We start from the raw sequence: 23,299 nt of genomic DNA on the forward strand, positions 1-23,299 counted from the left end.
CTCAATTTTGCAGCAAGGAATTTATTGGCCTTGCCCCCATGTATGTAATAGGACTGTTTCAGGTTCAGCAGTGACTGGGCCACCCGTTCTGCATTGTGGTTCTTGAGTTGTGCTCTAATCTTCCTGAGCTCCCGTAGGGATTTCCTTGATTGTCTGGCTTTGTGCAGGGTTTCGGCTTCCTTTACCTCCTTTTCCAACTGGCGTGTTATAAGAACTCTTTCCCTATAATATGCTGCTGCCTGTGATATACACTCTCCCTGGACCACCGCTTTCCCAGCATCCCAGACCACCCCCCAATCTGATTCCCCATTATTGTTCTCCTTAAAAAAATTACTGATGAAGCTCTCCATGTGGGCCCTAAGTGCCATGTCTTTCAGGAGTAGCTTGTTTAATCTCCAGATTGGTTTTTGTTTAGTTCCCAACCCCCTCCCCCCATTCGATGCCAACCATCACCGGAGCATGGTCCGAGAGATATTCCACCCCTATCTCTACTTTTGTTATCTGGGGGACTAGGGTAGCTGAGACTAGAATCATATCCATTCTAGAGTAGCCGAGATGGACGGCCGAATAGTGGGTATACTCTCTGTTCTCCCCTTGAAAAAACCGCCATGTTTCTTTGACCCCTAGTTCCCTGAAGAGGCGACCCAGTGCTTGCCTATTTTTCTGGTCTGCGGGCGTGGGAGGGAGTGTTTTGTCTAAAATTGGGTCCATGACACAGTTGAAGTCCCCTCCTATGATCAACCGGCCCTCGCACCAACTGCCAAACTTTTCCAGGATGCCTGTGATGAATATGTCTTGCTTTTCATTGGGGGCATATAGGGCAAGGATTGTGCATATGCTTCCCTTTATCATACCTTTCAGCCCTAGATACCGCCCTTCTGTGTCCCTGCAGAGCTGCAATTTTTTTAACTCTAGTTCCCGGCCGATCAGAATGCCGACTCCCCTTTTTTTCCCACCACTAGATGCATATAACTGTAGAGGGAAGGCACGATGGGTCATCCTCTTCTCATCTTTTGGGAGAAGGTGTGTCTCCTGTAGGATCCCTATCGTCGCCTGCATTGCCCTAAGCCTGTCCAGGATTGCTCAAGGTTTCGTTGGCGAGTTCAGTCCCTGTGTGTTCAGGGAGACTACAGTCGACTCTGCCATTTCAATATGAAAAGAGGTTGTTGGTTGACCCCGCTAAGCAGTGGTCTACCCTGCTGCTGCTCCCCTCCTTCTTCCTCCTTCCCTTCCCGAGCTCTGGACCATTCCTCCGTATGTAAAACCCCTACACCCCCCTCTCCATCCCTTCCCACCATTTCCCCATCCCTACCCCCCCCCCTTTTAAGGACTCTGATCAGGGTTCCTGGGAATCCCCCCCGCTAACAACCTGGGGCGTTGGATCACTGTCCGATTCACAAGTTCTGAGCAACCAGGAGATTCCATGGTTCGGATAGGATACCAAGGATTGACTACGCCTGTCTCCGCACAGGCAAGCCTTCCGGTTTATTTATCGATCTTCGTTTGTAGCTAGCGTCTCTGTATGAGTTACGGCGGGAGGCACAACCTCTCGCTTCTGTGCGTCCAGTTTTGTTTTATTTAGCTTCTATATGGGCCTGCAAGCTTCATTTTTTCTTCTGGCTCTGCCTCTCCTTTCTGTGGACCATTCCCATGGATTAGACACTACGGTCTGGGCATTCCGCGCTGGCCCGGTTTCTCCCCGGTTCTGGTCCATCTCCAGGTTCAACAAGGAAAGACCCTCTTCGCATGTGCTTATACGTCTCTGATTTCCTTCCCATCTCAATGTTAGGGCGAAGGGGTAAGCCCAGCTGTAGGCTATTTGTTTCTCACGCTTATGGAGGGTCATGAGCACAAGATCTTGCAACAGCTGAATGGGGTTACCGTTGACTGTCAGGTTAGTGGTGGTTCTGGCCGCTCTCAGAATGCGCTCCTTCATCCCATAAGAAGTGAGGGCCACCAACACGTCTCTGCGCCTGGAACCCGTATCACTTTTCTTTGGGCCCACACGGTGTACCCTGTCAAACCCGATTGATTCAGGCATGGTGTCGTGTAGCATGTTGCTAAAGGTGTGTTGCATCGTTTCGCGAAGGTCCGCATCCGGGACCGACTCCGGCAGGCCTTTAATTCTGATATTGGACCTTCGTGACCTGTTTCAAGGTCCTCGGCTTGCAGTTCGAGGTTGTTGCTGGCTGCTGCTACCTGATCGAGTAGGATGCTGTTCTGTTTTGCTTCTTCCGCAAGATTGGAGAGGCCGCTCTCTACTGTGTCCACCCTGTCTCCTAGTTCGTTCACCTCTCTGCAGACCTCTTGCAGCGAGGCCTTTAGGTCCTCCTGCAGCTGTCCTATTTGGGCCTGAAATGCGCTTGTCATCCTTGCCTCCATACCGTTCAAACATTTCAGTAGCTCGTCTTTGTCGGAGTCCATCGTACCTCGGGGTGTGGCTGGACTTGATTCCGGTAGGCTCCGTTGGGACAGTGGAGGGAGCGGGTCCTGTGATAGCTTTTGGTTCCAGCACTTGGCCAACTGGTTCTTTTGCATTTTGGATGTCCCTTTTACTCTCAGGGGTGCGCCTTTTGTTCTGGCGCCTGGCATTGGGCTTGTCTGTTCGCTGCAACTGTTCCCTTACTCAGCCACCCAGGTGCACTGCAAGGTTAGCCCCGTGATTGCGTGGCACCAAGTTTGCTAAGCGGGGCCTTAGTGACACATTCTTGGGATTCCTGAATTTGCACCCTCATGTGAGTTGCCCCTGGGGGCTATGTTGGCGGGTGCTCTTGTCCACTGAGCTTAAAGTAGGACCTCTTGGGGGGGCCCCTGCACGCTGGATCTCCCTCCCAATGAGCTTCTGGTTGGCTTGGGCAGGGCCTGAATCCTGAGTTGGTGCTTAAGAGTTGACTGGGTATTCTTTCAACAACATAGGTGCTCTAAACGAAGGGCAGCCTACCTTTACATTTGGCGGCTGCCGATGTCTCTGGGTCTTTCTGGTCTGATTGAGCCGCGCGACCTGCGGCATTCCTTTATGCTGTTCGGCGAGTCTCCGACGTCCTGCCTCCCACGCCAAAGTACTGGGCTCCCTGGCGCCAGCGCCCCGCGGCGCACTGATGGACTGCCCGAAGAGACCCGCAGCAACACCGGCTAGGCAGAAAGATTTCTGACTAGCCAGTGTTCCCGTGGATCTCTTCGGTATTCTTCTGCTTATGACAGCTCCTGCTGGTCTGCCGCTGTGCACACTCTGTGGTGTGGATTCAATACCGGAGCATACCGGTGAGTTGGCCTGAAGCAGGTGACACAGGGATAATTACTTTGAATACTGAACAATTGAATTAAGGTAAACTGGGTGCAACTCTCCTACTGAGGGATTCCAAATAGGGGACCATTGTAACCTGCATTTCCAAAGCCAAAGAAAAGCAGTAATAAGGCAAATTGGGCGCAACTCTCCTAATGAGGGATTCCAAATAGGGCAAACTAATAACCCGCATTGTCAAAGCCAGAGAAGATTGATAATCAGGCAAATTGGGCACAACTCTCCTAAGGAGGGATTCCAAATAGGTGAGCATTGTAACCTGCATTTCCAAAGCCAGAGAAGACTGATATACAGAGGGCACAACTATCCTAACCAGGGATACCAATTAGTACACACCTGCATTTGTCAAGTCAGCAGAAGAGTGATACAAAGACAAATTGGGTGTTACTTTCCCAGAAAGAGATGTCAGTTGGGAAACAATTGTAAGCAGCGTTGCCAGCAGCCAAGAGGTTGCACTTCCAGAAAACAAAGGCTGCAATAGAAAAGCCCTCCTTGTATAAGAGACCAAGGGGGAGAGAACCGTAACCTGCATTGTCTGAAGCCAAAAGACAAGCAAGAGAACAATTAACCTTTGAAGAATATCTATTTGGGAAGAAACGTAACACATTCCGTTAAGATTCAGAAGACTATCAAGACTCATTTGTGATTCTATTGTGGAGAGTTTGGGACAAGCATTACCACAGAGTATAAATTGCAGTAGTAGGAGGTTTATCCTGGCAGGCCAGCAAACCAGGAAAGGGACCAATTGTAGTTTGTCCTGGCAGTCGAGTATGCCAGGAAGAAGACGCTGATTTAAAGTACTGCAGTTGTAGTAAATGTTTGTGGAGGAAAATAAGTGTTAATTCAATCAACTTGTCTTCATAAACTGTTGCATTTCGGAAAGTGATTGTTGAACCATCCTGACTAAAGTGTTTCTTTTGAATAAGTATGATATGCTAACAAGTGCTTAACGTTTTCAGAAAAGAACACTTGCATTTGATTTGTGAATTTATGTTTGGAGGAAAGTAGGAGGTTGTGGAAACATTAACAGTTGCTTTGAATTGTGAACAAGTCTTTGGGACAGAGATATTCACGTTGCCAAGTGAAAGGATATACTGAATGGAAAAGACTTTGGATGCTACACTGAATGGAACTTGGTAACTGAGCAGAACTTTCTTGGAACTGAACTTTGTTCTAGATATTCCTGAATTGATCCAGGGGAACGGAATACAACCCACGTCACAAGGATTACTGTTAATTCATTCAAAGTTTGACTTGATAAGTTATTTTGTGGAATTTAAGACAGCCAAACAAACCTTGTATAATGTTGCTGTGTATATTAGTGTGAGGGTCAGATACTTTCTGGAGAACAGGTCATTTTTCATTAGCCTTAGTTTGTTGGGTAGGTACATTCTTGTTAGGTTAGGGAAATAAATGTGTTTGTCACACCCTTTTTTATTTAATCAAATGGCAACTTGTGAGAAAACTATACCTCTGTGCCCGTTTCGCATTTTTGACCCCTCACAATATGCATTACTCTCACAGTTCTCTTTACAGTCTCCTGATTTCACATGCAGACTTGGTTTACTCTCCTGTCAAGTACTGCAATCTCAGTTCTCTTCATCTTCTCCCTTCTTATTTGACAGCCCTGGGACGCCTTCCCTCCAAGTACTGTCATGAGGGAGATTGGATATTCTTGTTAATTGATGTGATCTTTTCTTGTAAGGGTCCCAGTCCCTATACTTCTCATTACAGTATAGTGATAATGTTTCTTTTAGTGTCCGGTAGGGGTTTTCCTCTTTCCCCTACTTTCCAGACACTGTTTGTCTTAGGGTTTCCGTTACCCTCTGGGGACCCCCAAAATAGGCTCAGCCAACCAAATACCTTTAGGGTCTGGGCTGCAGCCCTACGGTTGGTTGTGGGCTTCCCCGGGTCTTTCTCTGCTTCACTGAAGCTCTGGGGTTCCGTTCGGCTTGCCAGCAGCAGCTCTGCGGCTTCTGACGCAGTTCTGTGTTCTTCCTCCAGCTGGACCACGTGGTACTGTAGTGCTGCGCTGCTGGTGCTTTCCCCAACCAGCCCCTCGGTTCACTCAGCGTGTCCGGTGGAGACCGCCACTTCAGCGTCTCCACACCTGGGGCTGCTCCTAACGCTTTCCACTTCGAGCACCGGTCCCTCTCACAGTTCCTCTCCGGAGCATCTGACATTCAGACGAGTCCATTGGCAGTTTTTATATCCCTATCTGTTAAAGTCTGTGACTGAAGACTAGACCGTTCAGATAGGTTTATCTATGAGACAATTATATAAAATTGCCAATAATTCAGAAACTTATTTCACATGGCCCAGTTTTAGGTTACAGCAGACTACAGAATAGACAGCTGATGCGGAAACAGCAAAATTGTCATGCCTTGATTAAATATCAGTTGGTCTTCCATTGAGCGAATAGTGACTGAAAAGTGTAGCAGACAGAAAAAGCATGTGAAAAATGTGCCAGAAGAAGTTAATCTACAAAGTGTTAGGGTTCAGGATCCCGACTGTTAATAGGGATATACCGTCCAGCCTGCTTCTTTATGCTTGTCACAGGAATATAGCTCCCAGCTATTTTTTTTGCACAAATCAAACGCAGGAATATAGCACCCATCTCGCTTCTTTACCTACATCACAGGGACACAGATAAAGTACCCCTGTACAACAAATCACCTTTTTGTCCAACAAATCACCTTTTTGTCTCTAGAGCTTACCTGCAGATAGCTGGTGCTTTTCAAATTTCTTTAAAAAGCATGATAAAAGGAGGTATTGGGGGGGGGGGTAATAAAAACAGATGGGAGCAGATAAATGCAGACAAACAAGGACGCAGGATACAGCGACATTCAGTGTGCATTAAAAAAAACATCAGATTCTAGGGGATAGTTTAAGCAATTGCTTTCTCTTCTTTAAAGAGGTTTGCAGCTGAAAGTTTAAAAACAATTGCACTCTTACCTTCTTGTGTTTCCTTAGATCTCTGAAGCAAAGCTGCCATTTCCTGATTAAGTGACTGGACCTCATTCCTCAGGAGCTGGTTCTCGAGCCGTAGATTAGAAAGTTCATGAGTTTTGCCATCGTCATTTGCTGCATGGCTGTGGCTCGAAGCAGAACTTGAAGACGCATCTTCTCGATTCGCATCCAGGTGCACAGCTTTAGTACCATCAGGAGTTCCTGGACATGGAACAGCTGTGAATTGGATACAGTTTAGAATTTGATTATTTATGGTTTGTCAGAAACTATCCATTCGATTGAGTATTAGATAATCTTGATGTTCAAAAATCAATGATAAAGTCTAAAATCATGAATGCAAGTCTGTTTTATGCAAAGGTGGCAATTGAGTTGCTCAAAACTATATGCACACACCCTTGCACATTTTTGCGCTATCCGCCATATTCAAGAAATGCAAGAGGAAAAGAAAGGCTCTCACACACTTTTTATGGGATGGTAGGCGAAAAAGAGTCTAGAAAGAATAGGTGTATCGGACACAAAGAATACAGGGTAGAGATTCCTTAAAACTGAGTAATTCGAACAATAATTCACTGATTTTGGTGTGCTACAATTACAGACATCATAGGGCATTATACTTGCATTCTTTGTACCCAGTTATTGGGTCAATGGATTATTGCTCTTAATGTATAGACTTTAGATGATTCAAATTGTGCAGTAAAACGCTAATATTTGTATTCCTAAAATGTAATGGATCATTGTGAAAAATGAATACCTGCTGACACAATCAGAAGACTGCCTAAAGATCAAGAGTGCTACATTGTGTTGATGGATGGGGAAAGGTTAAAGGTTGCCTTCAGCAGCCTGGTGCTGCACATGCTACTCATCCAGCACAGTGAGAAAGGGTTTATAAAGCAAAAACTGTAGTGTTTCAAAAATACTGTCTTTGAAAAATAAGAATGGCACTTCTGTTTAGTTGTGGGATCTTTGTGATGGGGTCAGTGTCATGACCCTGTGAAGGGTGAGGAGGGAGGCCAGTAAATGATCCCACCATGTGCAACAAATGTCATCATTAGTTTCTCTATCACACAATGCCTTGCAGTGGATTTGCTGGCCGCCCTTCTCTCTTTTCAGTTGCAGGACTCCAACTCTCTGAGTGCACCCGGGAGCAACTAAGGAAAAGCAGGACCGGAGCTAGGGGAATGGAATCAAGGACAGCCGGAGAAGCGACTGGGAATTTCCATGCCAAACAAAACTGAGTCACCCCACACCCAACCTGTCAACCCCAGAATGGTCCCAGGTGAATGCTGGGGTAATGGGAAACGGACTGGAAGAGAGTGCATGAGGACAAGATTCACACAGAAACCCTCCACAACCAACATTGCCAACACAACTTACCAGCACCAGAGAAAAGCTCAGGCCAAATGCACAGTCTGAGCTCCTAGCTGCTACACCATCAGAGATAGTTTCCAAAATCATGCTGGAAAAGTGGGAGGGGATTGGAGGAGTTCTAAAGCCCCTCACCTGTGTAACCCTGTCCTTGGGGAAATGGCACACAGATTGGCTCCTAGAGTCAGGCGTGAGCTGCAGCGAATGGAGGGGAGATGGGAAAACACAACCAGCAGATCTACAGTATAGAACGAGACAGGGGAGGCAGAGTTAGTTCGTAGGGATGAGGGCAGGAGGTCTGAAGGTGGACCAAGAGACCAGGCAGAGGATGGGGTGAGGATCAGAACGATGGAGAGTTGGTAGCAGTATTGGAGCAGAGTGCCAGAGAAGCATTCGTGAGAAAGAGTTACCACTTGTGTGCGTAGATGGAAAAAGATGTGCAGAGGGAATTAGAGAGAGTGAAAGTGAGAGAGAGTGTGTATGGAGGAGGGTGCAGAGGGTATACAGCGGTAGTGGGTGTAGATGTTGGGAAGAGTATACAGTAGGTGCTACTGATCGCTAGTGGGTCACCCTGTAATTAAGGTATGCCAGGGAAGGAAAGCCAAGGGAAAACGAGAGGGGCAGCCATTAGTGTATTTTCTCACCTCATCTCCAGCCGGCATTACATTGAATAGCTGCCCATCAAACAATCTAACAGTGAATAACCTGCACAATTTCTGTTAAAAATAAAAACCATTGAAATTTCTTGGAGACTCTTAATTGTTAAGGCCAGCAATCTGTGACACAAGAGTCTGGGTCAAGACCCTGTCAGGGGTAGTGGTGTCCCTTCTCAATGGGGCATTACAAGAGGCTGGCCTATCCAGAGGTGGTGTGAGGTAGCTGTTATAGACGCCAGTCCCCGATTCCCTAGTGTGTAGGACCATGTATGAAAACTGTGGTACTGACCCATCGAAAAGCCTAGAAGCCTCTGTTCTGGACAGGTCTCATGTGTGTGTTGCAGAACCACGTTTCCCCACAAGGTCCAACCACAACCAAGAAAATCTGAGTTGGAATTGCATCAACAACTTAGCCAGTAGAAGCCCAGTGGTACCGAACTTGCACCTCACGAGATGAGTGTCGAACAAATCCTCATCTCCATGCGAGAACAACCAGGAAACCCAGCTGGCGATGGATGACTGGAACAGCAAAAGAACAGCAAAAGAACAAGTTACTTTCGTACCTGGTAACGTTCTTTCGATGGGATGGTCCGACGACGTATTCCATATCTATGACAGGTAATGTCCACAGCTGTGCTGCTTCGGAAAATCTTTGGCGTCTGCGTCCTGCGTCGATGACGTCGATGCACCGTCCCCGAGGAACTCCTCCGACGGCCGACGTCACCCGATGTGATAAGTAGGACGCACGTCGCCCACAGCCTCAGTTATAGTTTTTTTCCCAGAACGTGGGCCACCAGTTTTCTGCCAGTCAGACACACAAGGCCTTGCGGAACGCAAGCTGCAATTGCAAAAGAAATTCTGCAGCGGGGAAGGCAGGGAGGGAGCGATATGGAATACGTCGTCGGACCATCCCATCGAAAGAACGGTACCAGGTAAGAAAGTAAGTTCGAGGGGATTGGGTCTTCCGACGTATTCCATATCTATGACAGACTCCCAAAGCAGTACCAAGCAAGGAGGTGGGAAAGAATTTAGAATACAAATTTAGCATGCCCAATCAAATTGCAGAATAGAGAACTGCCTTGACAAAGGCCAGATCTTGCCCTCTGATGGAATCGAGGGAGTAGTGACGTACAAAAGTATGTACTGAAGCCCAGGTGGCTGCATCACAGATGTGACGAATAGGAACTCCCCTCTGCAGGGCAGTTGACGCAGCCACTCCCCTGGTAGAATGGGCCCGCAAGCCAGCCGGAGGATCCTTACCCGCCAAGCGGTAACACTCGGAGATAGCTAAAATAATCCAACGAGACAAAGTCTGTTTCGTCACAGCTTGTCCCAAACGCTTTCCAGCGTAACCAATGAAAAGTTGATCGTCCACTCTGACCCGGGACATGCACGAAATATAAAAGCTCAACGCTCTCCTAGGATCAAGCCTATGGAGCCTCTCCTCTTCCTTACCAAGATGTGGAGGAGGATAGAACGCCGGAAGAACAACCTTCTGGCTCAAATGAAATTCCGAAACCGCCTTCGGAAGAAAAGAAGGATGAACTCTAAGGACAACCCTGTCCTTATGAAACACAAGGAAGGGTGGCTTAACTGAAAGTGCCTGTAACTTACTCACTCTGCGAGCGGAAGTAACCGCAACCAAAAACACAGTTTTCAGAGTTAACAGCCTCAAAGGGCAAGAATGTAAAGGTTCAAACGGAGCACCCATAAGAAACTTAAGAACAAGGTTCAAATCCCAACCTGGCACCAAAAAAGGTGACGGAGGGAACACATTAGTGAGCCATTTCAAAAACTGCGAAATTAAAGCAATCTTAAAATAGGAACACTCTTCAGATGAGCGCTTAAATATGGACAGCGCCGCAAGGTAACCTTTAATGGTCCCCACTTGCAAGCCCCTGTGGGCCAAAGAAAGCAAAAAAGACAGAACCATGGGAATGTCACATTCAAAAGGATCCACATTCTGAACTCTGCACCAGTCGCAGAACTTTCTTCAACGGCAACGGTACAGAGACTTTGTTGCCGGCGGCCTGGCCGAGAGCAACACCTCCATCATGTCTTCAGGGAGGTCCCAATCCTTATACCTCAACCTTTCAGAAGCCAACCGTGAAGATTGAGGGATCTGACCTCTGGATGGAGAGCCTGACCCCCCTCCCGTCAGAGCAGATCGTCTCGGTAGGGAAGACGACGTGGAGGGCAGATGGACAAGTCTAGAAGGTCCGGGTACCACGTCCTCCAGGCCCATGCCAGAGCAATGAAGATCATCCGGGAACCGAACCTCCGTAACCTCCGCAGCACTTGCGGGATGACGGGGACTGGAGGAAACGCGTACAGCAGTGGGAATGACCACTCCACCACGAACGCGTCTCCTAAGGCTCCTTTTTGAGGAAATTCCTGCGAGCAAAACCTTTCGCACTTCCGGTTGACACTGGAGGCGAAGAGATCCACTTGAGGGGTCCCCCAAAGGGCGAAGATCTCCAGGAGAATCTCCTGAGCCAGCTCCCACTCGTGAGAGATTGTGCTCTGCCTGCTCAGAGCGTCCGCCGTCTCGTTGTCGTCTCCGGCCAGATGAACCGCCGAGATCGAAACTTCCTGCTTGATGGCCCAGAACTCGAGCTGCATCGCCTCCCTGCACAGCGGAAGTGACCCTGCCCCCCCTTTTTGTTGAGGTAGTGCATGGCCACCGTGTTGTCTGTTAGAATCAGGACACTCTTTACCCGCACAGTCGGCAGAAAAGCTTTCAGGGCTAGCCTGACGGCCCTCAGCTCCAACAGATTGATATGGAGTCTGGACTCCGACGGAGACCAACGACCGATGACTGTCAACTCGTTGGCATGAGCTCCCCATCCCGTGAGGGATGCGTACGTCACGATCGTCACCTCCGGCCAGGGCAGCCAAAATGGGGACCCCTTCATCATATTGCCCTCGACGGCCCACCACAGAAGGTCCCGGGCTACCGAGGACGGCACCTGAACAGGGTCCGACAGCCTGCCGGAGGACTGAGACCACTGGAGCTTGAGTGCCCACTGCAAAGATCTCATCCGCAGACGAGCCTCTGGCACCAGAAGAATGCAGGATGCCATGGGGCCGAGCAGTCTCAAGAACTCGGACGCTGGGAGATCCTGGGCAAATTGAAACTTGTTCACCATCTGCTGAATGTGAAGAGCCCTCACCTGAGGAGGAAAACACTGCCCCAGGGACGTGTCGAGCACTGCTCCGATGTACTGGAGCCGCTGCGTTGGTGTCAAATGGGACTTCTTTAAATTGAGGGAGAAGCCCAGCCTGTGAAGGGAGTGGCAGGTGACGGACAGATGATCCAGGACTTGCTCGGGAGAGCTCCCCCTGATCAACCAATCGTCCAGGTAGGGGTAGACGTGAATCCCCCCTTTCCTGAGATGCGCTGCCACCACCACCATGAGCTTGGTGAAAACCCTCGGGGCGGAGGTCAATCTGAACGGCAGGACCCGAAACTGAAAGTGCGAGTCGCCAACCGCAAACCTCAGGTACTTGGGATGGATCGGCACTAGGGGTGTCACGGTATTGATTTTTTGACGGTATGATAACCTTCCAATGAAAATACGGTATACCGTGGTTATCGCAGTATAGCACACACATGCTTAAACATTTACTTTAATTTTATATTGCTAGAAAAAGTCATCCAAATGTAGTTTGGTAGTCCAGTTTAACTGTGATATAAAATACAACCTTTGCAGAAGTTTATATACCTAGTACAGGAGGACGAGGCTCTGCAGAACAATGCAGCGTGCACTAGTACCCATTACTGATGCACTTTCGTTGTGTGTGCCCTGTTCAGTGCTTGTTCACTGATTTGCTGTGCTCCTTATACAAAGGTTAACATATAATAAATGGCATATTTTTTCACAATGCTGTGCAGTGAGAGCACTCAATGGGATTACAGTACCTGTCTTGTTCAGTCATTGCTAAGGGAGCTGATATGACTTAACCGACCCGTCTTTAAATGTTTTTTGGGAGCCACAGTGCTCTCAAGGGTGTGTCAGTAAATTACAAGCAGCTTTTTTCGTACTACATTCTCCCATACGGCTCTGACTGACACCCTATTGGTCTGAATCCATCACGCTTAAAGTTGCAAAAATAAAGTTATCAGATAAACGCTACTCCACATCTTTTGCTAAGGCTGCCTTCATTTATTTGCGCATGTGTAAACTGTTCAGTACCCCGCTCTCACAGACATGTACTCTTCTTATCAACAGGCTCTGAACCACCAATGCAACAAAAGTACTCTCTCTGCGAGGTTAAGTTCTGGCGTTTGGCAATGAGGCGTGTAATTCAATTTCAGACACTGGTGATAGCACTCTGAATTGGAGCTTTCTTCCTGGCAATCGCTCTATTATCTCGAAGTGGGTCAGTGTAGTGAACATGCAGAACCAGATCCATTGGTGCCAAATTTTGATTTTCACTACGGGAGCAGTAATCCCCCTGCCCTGAATACAAGCAAGAAAGCCAACAAATTGAGGGAGCCTGACCCCTACCCAGTGGCGTCACTAGGGTTGGTGTCATCCCCCCAGGGGTGACACCATGAGTTAATGCAATCTAGTGATGCCACTGAAGGTACTTGTTATATTATAAACAACTAAACCTGCAGGTTCTGCCTAGTTGTTTCCCTTCATCCCACATTTGCTTTTTATTTCATAGCATTTTCACGTTGCTTCTAAAACTATTGTATGCGTGCCAATGCATCTCATTTGTGTGTATTTTAAAACATCTTTTATTTCAACTGTTTAATTACTTGAAGACAAAAAGAGCATGTTCTTATTGTTATGCAGGCATAGCCGTTCGTGTGTATCTGTGTGTGTTTGTGTGAGCGACAGAATATTTATGCAATGTGTACTGTAAATGTGTGTCTGTGCTCAGTGTTAGACACCACCGGAGAACAGCTGTAGGAGGGTGGGCACTGGGCAGTGGGATTCTCTCTTCCAACCACCCCCCGGGGACCCGCGTCCCTACGCTGTGTCACTCTAGAATACATTTTCCTGGAAAGATAGCTCAGTGAATTGCGTGCCCACTGCAGAGGCGCAATTGTAACATGGTCCCAAGAGTTTCGAATCCTATCAGTGCAGAATCTGCCTTTTTGTTCTTCAGTGGTCGTTGAAATGAGGACCCTTGAGTTAGGTTAGCCGAAGTGAAACAAAACACGTGTTTTAGCACCAAATTACTAGTTTGTGGCGTGTGACTAAATGTCCAATATCATAATCTGGCCCAAAAAAGCCCAGCGCTCCTCTGTAGAGCTGTAATGTATTGCTTTGGAGAACCCCTTCAGCACCGCAGCTCTGCGCATTGCAGCGATCATTCTCGGTTTCTCCCAGCACTCTTAACACGAAAGCCTTACATGGTCGAACAACAGAGAGGCCAAGCCATTTGCACAGGATCACACAATGTCGTTCAAGTGGGGAAGGCAGGATTAGGACCCGGATCTCATGGATCCACATTTGGTAACAATACCATAACCGCTAAAGCACACCTCTTCCTTATCACCTCTTGCATTATGCATATTTCAATTTAATTAAGACTTGCACCCAGTCAGTAAAGAAGGCCCTGGGGGCTATTATCTACCCCTGACACCAGCGTGAAAACGGAAAGAAAGAAAAAGATAGTTACTATATTTTAAGTGTGCTGGATAATAGTAACGCCTGTTATTTACAGCGCTATGAAGCCACAGTCTACTGTGTAGGTGCTACGTGAAATACAAGGTATTATTGTAAATAAGGCAAACTTCGACCAAGATGAAATGGTCATAATAAAATAAGTGAGATTTTTAATATGAACAACGCCGCCTTATTTTCGATAAGCAACCACCTTGTTAAATTCATATATTAATTAAATGTTTTCAGTGGACTTTGTACACTTACTTGGAATAGGATCGGGGTATCTTTTCCTTCCACCTTTTAGTTGTCAAGTTTAAAATATAGTCCGTCTCGGGTCCTGAGCCTTCGGACCTGCCTGCTCGGGGATGCTGTTGTACTTCAGAACCGTCCTGCAGGAATCCCAGCCCACTTTCTCCAGGCAGCTTTCACTGGTGAATGGGGGCTGCTGGAAAAACGAACCCTTCAATGGGGGTCAAAGCGTTTGTGGGCTGCTGAAAGTGGAGTAGAAGCACACAAGGCTTTCGTCTTTGTGTTTAGATTTTTGTCCAAGCTCTTTTTGCGTCCGGTTTCAGCGTGCGCTTTGGTTTGTGCCATTTGTCATGCGAGCTGCTAGTGTTATCCCCAGCCTGTGTTGTGAATAAATAGTCTGTGGCTACTAGTACCAGTCGTACTGCTGCAGTCCATTTTTCTCCCTCCCAGCCTGGCGAGGTGGGGTGATCTTTCGAGTGCATAGTGCTAGAAAGCCTAGCTTTCATTGCCCTACCAGTCTGGAAAGTTGGAAACCTACAACAAGAGGGCATTGGGGAATGGTTGCAAGTACAGGGTGCTGCTTTACGTTGCTCCTGGAATGGGGCAGTTTCTTCCCTTTGTGTCAAAAAGGCAGTCTGAATAAAGATGCTTTTCTTTCAATTGAAGCCCCTAGAATCGGTTGCGATGGAGGTATTTTCGTTTCTTTGGAAATTCTGGGTAGTGATGGTCGGTGCTACCTACAACTAGGCTGGTTCAACCATGATGTGGCGCTTCATTTACCTGTACCTATTGCCCCTGGAATTGTTTATAAACTGCATGCACAAGGTGTCATGGGGTTAAATGGTGACTGGACATAGTGTGGTAAAGTGTTAATAAGGGTGCGCCAGCATGCACCCTTTTCTCATGAGCGGAACACGTGATGTGCAAAAAACCTGATAAGTGAGCAATGCTTAAAATGGGAAATACAGAAAGGATTGGAAAATAAACCACATATTCATGCATGGTGTATTTAAATCAATCTTACTGGGTTATTCTGCAGCGTTGCCCTTCCCTTCTCTGTTCGTGGAGCTGCGCAGCCATGAAAGGAAACTTAGCAGCTTGGCGCCGGTGAAGTGAAGATAAGAAGCCAGCAATAAAGCCATGGGGAAGTTAACTCTATGATTGAAATAGGAGATCACTTCCCCCATGGCTTATTGTTGCTTCTTCACTTCACCCCTTCGGCGCCAGCCCAGAACGATTTAGCAGCTCCTGCAAGTGTCAGTGCCGGGGTCACGGTGCAGGCAGCAGGGATGTTTACCCATTACCATCTTAATTGCACACGCCCTGCCCAGGGGCCAGATAGGCAAACAGAGCGTGCTACAAAGATCAGAGCACTCCAATTGAGCATTTTTTCCTTCAGTATTTTACATGCCGCACGTTGTTAGGAGACCTCGGGCACTTTTCAAACTGCCCATTAGATGCATGCTCTGCTCAGTGAGCCTCCCATGTTGCTGGCTGGTGGTCCGGACCTGCAGCTGTTATCTCGGACAGTTGGCGAAGTGTTAAACAGCAGAAACATTGGCTGTTTGTGTGAATTCCAATGCGGAGCCACTGCTTGCCACCACCTCTGTCTTCAGCGCAAGTCATGCTACTGAAGCTGCCCAGGCACACAGCCTCCCAGCTTGGGTGCCATAAATCCCACTGAACGTGTTAAAGACTTTACTCTGTGCGCAGCCAATTGTGAACACAACTACAAAATCAGGGGAAGGCTTCACAGCAGGCCCCACGGTAAACCAGTGTAGATCAGATAACGGTTATTAGTTGTAAATGAAATGTTTCACGGTATTTATACCGGTGTACCGTTACAACCCTAATCGGCACATGGAAGTAAGCATCCTTGAGGTCGAGAGACACCAACCAGTCCTGAAGTTGAAGGGCCTAGAGGACTTGAGAAAGAGTCACCATCTTGAACTTGTCCTTCCTGAGGAGTTTGTTCAAACCGCGCAAGTCCATGATGGGTCTCAATCCCCCGTCTTTCTTTGAAATAAAAAAATAAGGGGAATACCATCCCTTGTTCCTCTCCGCTACAGGCACCAGTTCTATGGCACCTTTCTCCAGGAGGGCTTGAATTTCCTGCGCAAGGAGCGGATCCAGACACTTCAAAGAGAGGTTCCCTGGTGGATTGTCGTGAGGCCTCTGCCGAAAAGGAAGACAGTAGCCGTGGGTTATGATCTCCAGAACCCACACATCCGAAGTAATGGCTTGCTACTCTACAAGATGCTGCGCCAGCCTTCCCCCAACCGGCGAACCATGGGACCTGGCCTCATGACTGAGTGGTAGCGGCTGCAGCGTTGCCTGAGGGCAAAGAGGCAACTGCCCGAGCGGCCTTGGCACCTCGAGTACCTTTGTTTCCACCTCTGGCACTCTTACGATGGCCTCTTTGACTGCTAGCTCCCCTCGCTTTACTGAAGGATGAGTAATAGCGAAAGGAACCTCCCCTCCATTGCTGTCCCCTAGGACGAAAAGGCAGAGGTTGGCGAACTGCAGCGCCCATCGACTTCGCTGCAGCTTTGGAGGTCTGCAACCTCTCAAGGCTCTCGTCAGCCTTGCTGCCAAAAAGGTGTTCACCGTCAAAGGGCATGTTGAGGAGCCGGGACTGCACATCAGGAGCGAACCCAGACTTCCGCAACCACGCAAACCTGCGCATTACGGTGCTCGCTGCCATGGACCGGCTGACACAATCCGCCAAGTCCAAACCCGACTGAACGGCCTCACACATGGCATCCTTGCCATCCTGAACCATAGCAAGGAAACCATCCCGTTCGTCCCCTTCGAGAATATGTTCAGCCGCCAATGCAACACAGTTCCACAGAGGGTGTGTGAAGCGAGACAAGGCACAAATGGAGTTGGCCGCCTAAAGCGCCATACCCCCCCGAAGAAAACACTTTCTTCACCTAGCCGTCAAAACGTTTGTCATCCCTATCCGGAAGGATGGTAGGATACGACGCCTGCTTTGCCGGGGCTGTAGCCGTCTGCACCACCAAACTCTCCGGAGTGGGGTGCCTAGACAAGTAGCAGGGATCGCTACTGGCTGGACGGTATTTTCGCGACAAAGACTTGCCCACTACCGGGAGACTCTCCGGAGCAGTCCAAGCCGCCGCCACCCTTCTCTGCAGAGCCATATGAAAAGGCAAAACCGGGTCAGTGGGGGGACTGAGATCAAGGATGTCCGTGAGATCATCCTGAACGAACTCCCCTGGGGGAGCTGACCAACCCAAATACTCGGTGACCCGAGACATAAGGCGCCGATATGAAGAATCGGCATGAGTGCCAGGCTCCGGCCTAGAAAACTCCACCTCCGGAGAGGTGTCCAGTCCACTGGCATCATGCAGCGACTGTCGCAGGTCATCAAACTGGCTACGGCCCAAGATAAGGTCATCGGGAACCGTAACCAAGCCGCCATCAGAGCCTTCATCACCCTCAGAAATGTACTCCAGGCGGGGAGAGGAAGACCTCTGGGGACCAAAGCAGTGCCTGACCTTAGCCAGAGCCTTTCTAGGGGCAAACCCCGTGCCACGGGGCCCCTCCGACACCACCGCCTCGAAAGGCGTCAAGGGCGCCGAACGAGTCGGCGTCGACAGAAAAGGTGTCGACGTCAGCTGCAGCGCCGCCAGCATCGGCGGCGTCGACACAGGCCTCGAAGCCGGAGCTCCGAGCGTGTCTCTCGACGACCTAGGCGCCGACGACCCCCTCCGAGGGGGTCGTCGAGAAATCGTCGACGACCTCGGCGCCACAGGCGTCGACGTCTTCTTCGAAGGCGGCACAGGATCACGCGGTCTCGAGCACGTCGAGGACCGGGACCTGGAACGGGCATGGCGAGAACGGCTACCCTTGTCCGAGCGGGACCTCTCCCGCGAGCCGTGCCGACCACCCGAGCCCGAAGGCGTACGAGCGGTGTCTCTCGACCGGTGCCGACCGACCCCACTCAGAGGCGCGGACGGACCGGTGCCCTGCGATTCAAGAATCGCTAGCATCTGCTTCCCGAAGGAAGCCCATTCCTCCGGTGTCGCTTGCATGGAGGGATAAGCGACCCGCCGACGGGCGGAGTCCTCGGAAGAGGACGGGGAAGGCGACCTATGCTGGCGCTTCCTGGAATGCTTCGAAGAGGCGGAGGAGTGGCGAGACCGACTCCTGGAAGGAGACCCACTGGACTTCCGACGACGCGGAGAGTCGCCCCTCGAGTCATCCGTCGAAAGCCCCGCAGACCTCGACTTCTGGGGCTTAGACAACCCGGCCTACCGACAGCTTCTTCTTGCGTTCCCGCAAGGCCTTTGCCGTGAGCGACTGGCAGTCGACACAGTCGTCCGTATCGTGGGCCTCCCCGAGGCACCAGAGGCAGGCGTTGTGCGAGTCCGTGACCGACATCTTGGACCCACAGTCCCCGCATTTCTTGAAGGCCGGACGCGGGGTTGAAGACGAAGAAGACATCGCCACAAACAGGTCTTCACAACAAACCAAACAGGTTCAACGAACCGAGAATTGAAAACAGCAAACTCCAACGAGTCGAGGCGTACCGAGATTCATGAAGCGAACACGTTCGCGGAAAAAACGGAACTGAGGCTATGGGCGTCGTGCGTCCTACTTATCACATCGGGTGACGTCGGAGGAGGTCCTCGGGGACGGCGCATCGACGTCATCGACGCAGGACGTAGACGCCAAAGATTTTCCAAAGCAGCACAGCTGTGGACATTACCTGTCATAGATATGGAATACGTCGGAGGACCCAATCCCCTCAAAATGAACTGTTCTCTCCAGCGGCTGCCAGAGACCAAAAAGGGGGTGGGCTTAGCCTCACTTTTAAATCTTCCTACATTCAGTCCCATCCACAGGAGGAAAAGCAAGCAAGAGATTGGGACAGGAACAAACAATGAGAGCCAGACACCCCCTAGAACAGGGTTAGCGGGGCTATAAATGACCAGCCAACCCAGATCACTTTGAAAGTTGCTAGGGTTAGGTCATTAGGGGAGTTGATAGACAGAGAGACCATGAGGCGGAAAGAGGATACAGGTGGTGGAGACCGTGGCTGGGTTTTGTAAGAGTGCAGGTAAGGTGATTGGTGAGAGAGAGAAGAAGCAGAGGCGTGTGACAAGACCAGGACACAGGGAGGGGGAGTGTGAGGGTGAGAGAGAAAGAGAGAAAGAGAGTAAGAGAGGAAGAGAGGAAGAGAGAGAGAGAAGCAGGGAGTGTAGTAAACTTAGGACGTGTAAAGAAAGGAAAAAGAGTATGGGGTGGTGAGATAGGGAATGGAGGGCGAGAGGTGTAGAGGGTTGATGTAGAACAGGGAGGAAAAGAGAAGAGTAAGTGGCAGGGGGAGGAGCTTGGAGATAGATGAATGCCTATGCAGAACCTAAAACTGTTGGCTTTGCTGATGCTTGTTTAAAGTTTAGTTTATATCAATGAGTTGTTAGTGGGGCATAAAATAGGGGGTTACTTTTATGAGAATATTCCAACATCGTGCATAAAAACAAGTTCAAAGGTAATAATGTTCATGATAACATGCAAAAGCCTCCATTTCAATGGGGCAGATTTATTGGTTCAGGGACAGAATCCCTTGTGCTCCTCTATTGGAGATCCCCAGGGTGGTCACCAAGAATTGCATTAAGGCATGACCAGCCTTGTTTCAGTTTCACATCACTTGATTTGACAGGGGGAATATATATTCTTCCGAGCTGGTCTGCGAACCAGAGGGTCTAGTATAGCAGACTGATGCCAGAAGAACCAATATTCATTTGCAGTTTCCGCTCACCGGAATTGCTTGGACCGGGCAGTGCTCTGTCCCATAGGAGAATACGTTGAACTCTTTGCTATGACTTATGTTTTCAGGTGTTTTATAGCACTATCTCTGGCATTTTCATTGTCCTTTGGCACTTTAGGATTTGAAAGAGCAGGTCTAAGTAAAGAACAGATTGAACAGGGCAAGGCTTTTGTTGCAACTTTGACAAAGATCTAAAAATGCAGGCCTCTGCATGGTGTGCATGTTTTAGATTTTTTGCATTGGAGCAGTGATTAACGTGCACTTCTCCCCTATCTTTTCTAACTGCTATACTATCACCTATCCTCCCTCTGTCACAAAGCCGGGAAGTCAAAGCTTAAAAAGATATCCTGAACACTAACCCCGGCCTGCCTATCGCAGACACCTATGACAGTGCAACTTCCAGACATATTTTTTACTAATATCCTCTTCTATGTCCCCTCTCAGATCAATGGACTCCTCATCTCATCTCTACTCTCTCTCCTCTTACATCCTCACCCATCAATGATGGCACTGAATCGGAAGTCCTCTTGGCGGGCTTCGCATCATCCACATATATCATGTCCATCACACTGGCACATTTTGGTTTAGAATCCTCAACCCAACCTTCTCCTCTTTGAACGGCGCATGTACCACTCCTCTGAAAATCTTCAAAGGTAGAGATCTCTTGCATCTAGCCATGCTCAATGCTCGTTCTGCCATCAAACACTCTGCCGACATCTGCCTCCTTCTTGAAGACCTTTATATCGATATCCTTGCTCTCACCGAGACATGTTTCAAGCGCAGCTCAGTCACTGCTTTTGACTCCCTTCTTCCTGATGGCTATAAAATCATCTCCAAACCTTGCCCTAATCGTGCAGGCCGTGAGGTTCCTCTTATGTTCCCTGAATGGGTACCTTCTTCCCTCATACCCACCCAGCATTACTCTTCCTTCGAGAGCCTAGTCTGCAAGTTGGTCATCTCGCCCAACTCCTCACTGACCATTGCCACCATCTACAGGCAACTTGGCTCTACCACCCTGTTCCTCTCTGAATGGGCTGATTGATCCTTATCTCTCCTTACTACCACCAGTAAACTCCTTCACATGGGCAATTTTAACATCCACCTTGACCCCTCAACCACAACCTCCACTCTCTTTCATGATCTCTGCACCTCACTCTCCTTCTCCATTCTCCCTTCTTGTCCTACCCAATTGGCTGGACACACTCTTGATGCCTTCATTCACACTGAGCTTTCGCTCTCCTCCCCACTCACCTCCCCACTCTCCTGGACAGACCATTCTCTCTTCACCTCTTACCTGGGCTCTCTCGGCCCTCTGACCACACCTCCCCTAGCAATGTCAACCTCGTTCACGAACATCCGTCCGATGAAACAAGGGTCAGTTGCTGCGTTCACATCTACCTTCATCCCCCCTCTGTCCCCACTACTGACGCTACCTCTAACTCCGCTCTCAGCAACCTCCAACTTGCCATTACCAATACCCTTGACATTCTTGCCCCAGTCATGAGGATCAGCCTGAAACATGCCTCTAAGCATAACAGCTGGAACGACTCCGAACGTGCAGCCCTGAAATGCAAGTGGAGAGCTGTGGAACGGAAGTGGAAGACCTTAGGCTCACCACTGGCCTGTCGCCTGCTCCAAAGGCAATGCAGACTCTCCATTCACACCAAGAAAAGGGCCCACATCCAGGCCCGCGTCTCTAGTGCATCCAACAACATGGCTGAACTCTTTAAAAATCTGCACAGGGAACTAGCCAACCCATCTGCAATATCCTCCTCACCTCTTCCCTCCCAGGCCCTCTGCAACGCACTGGCCACACATTTCACTACAAAAACTCAGGACATCCTGAGCAACCTCGCGTCCCTCTACCCACCCAGTCAACCACCCCCTTGTCTCCTATGGCCTCCCATCGTCCCTCTGCCTTTCTCTCCCCCTTCTCCCCCATCACACCCGATGAGGTCACCAGAGTTGTCCGCTCCATGAAGGTCACCCAAACAGGTTTTCCCCTGCCTGCTCCTCCAGAACCATTAAGGACAATATTGTCTATCTTGCCCCTGCTCTCAGTGATGTCTGCAACCACATTTTTGCTACTGGATCTTTCCCCTCCTCCCTCGCCCCCTCATGAAAAAAACCCTGCAGACCAATCTTGTCCAGCTAACTACTGCCCTACATCCATCACCCCCTTACTTGGAAAACTCCTTGAGATGCTGGTCTTCCCCCAACTTACTCGGCACACTGAACTTGTTGGTTGCCTCCACAACCATCAATCTGGATTCCGAGCATCTAGAGGTATGGAAACTGCTCATCTGAACACCTGTGAGGAAATGCTTGAATCTCTTGATTCCAACTCTCCAGCTCTTCTCATTCTACTTGATATCTCCTCTGCATTTGATAGGGTCAACCACTCTATCCTCATAAAACAACTTCACAATACCCTAGGTATCTCGGAGTGGGTACTCGACTGGCTGACCTCCTTCCTCAGTGACCGTCCGTCCCAGGTAATTCTGGGCTGTTTCTGCTCCCCGACCTCTATCTCCACCTGCGGCGATAGCCAGGGCTCCAACCTTTCTCCCTTGCTCTTTAACAACTACCTTGCTCTGCTTGCACACCTCATTTCCACCTTCTCCCCAAACTTCCAGTCTTATGCAGATGACACACAACTCTTCTTCAAACTTCCCTCTGATCCTTTTCTTACTTCCTCCATCATTCCTGACTGCCTATCTACCATCTAGTCCTGGTGTACTTCAATGATCTCTGCCTCAATGCCAGCAAGACTGAGATCCTTCCTAGTGTGACTCCTGCTCCCTCTTTCTGTCCTTCACTCTGGCCATCTTCTGTGGGCTCTCCCCCTTCTCCTTCATCAGAAGCCAGAAACCTTGGAGTCATCTTCGACTCCTCTCTTTCCTTCATCCCTCACATTCAGGACCTTGCCAAGAAGTCCCACTTTCAACTCCACCTCCTCAAAGGAATTCTTCCTTTCCTCACTTTCCCCCAGAAGCTCAATGGGTCTCATTATAAGTTTTCCGGTCCGGTAGTAACAGTGCCAGTAAGCTACCAGCACCGTTGCCACCGGACCGGCAAACTACGAGCTGTGCTCACAAGTGCCTTTCTGCCCACCAGGTCAGACATGGCTGGTGGAATGGCACCCAAGAGCAGAGCATGTTGCATGCATCGGCACCATTCGCGAATGGTACTGGTGCATCCGACCTCCCCATTCCCAGTTGAGCCCTAAATGGGAATGGGAAGCATTTTATTCCAGCACCCGCGAATGGCCAATTACCAGGTCCGGTGGGGTCGTAATGACCCGGTAATGGCCCATTCGCGGGTGCCGGAAATTTTCCCA

At 49.2% G+C, this 23,299-nt stretch overlaps 1 protein-coding gene across 5 annotated transcripts in view; it reads right to left on the reverse strand.

Annotated features, from left to right (window-relative positions):
- Positions 1 to 23,299, reverse strand: part of GOLGA5 (golgin A5) — an 800,028-nt gene that overhangs the window by 549,893 nt on the left and 226,836 nt on the right. For all 5 annotated transcript variants that reach the window (XM_069637743.1, XM_069637746.1, XM_069637745.1 and 2 more), the window contains one exon: positions 6,257 to 6,487. In XM_069637743.1, coding sequence (XP_069493844.1) covers positions 6,257 to 6,487 — 231 coding nt within the window. The remainder of the gene's footprint in view (positions 1 to 6,256; positions 6,488 to 23,299) is intronic.

This window comes from Ambystoma mexicanum, chromosome 14, assembly GCF_040938575.1.
Source record: "Ambystoma mexicanum isolate Mex_15411 chromosome 14, UKY_AmexF1_1, whole genome shotgun sequence".
NCBI lineage: Eukaryota > Metazoa > Chordata > Amphibia > Caudata > Ambystomatidae > Ambystoma > Ambystoma mexicanum.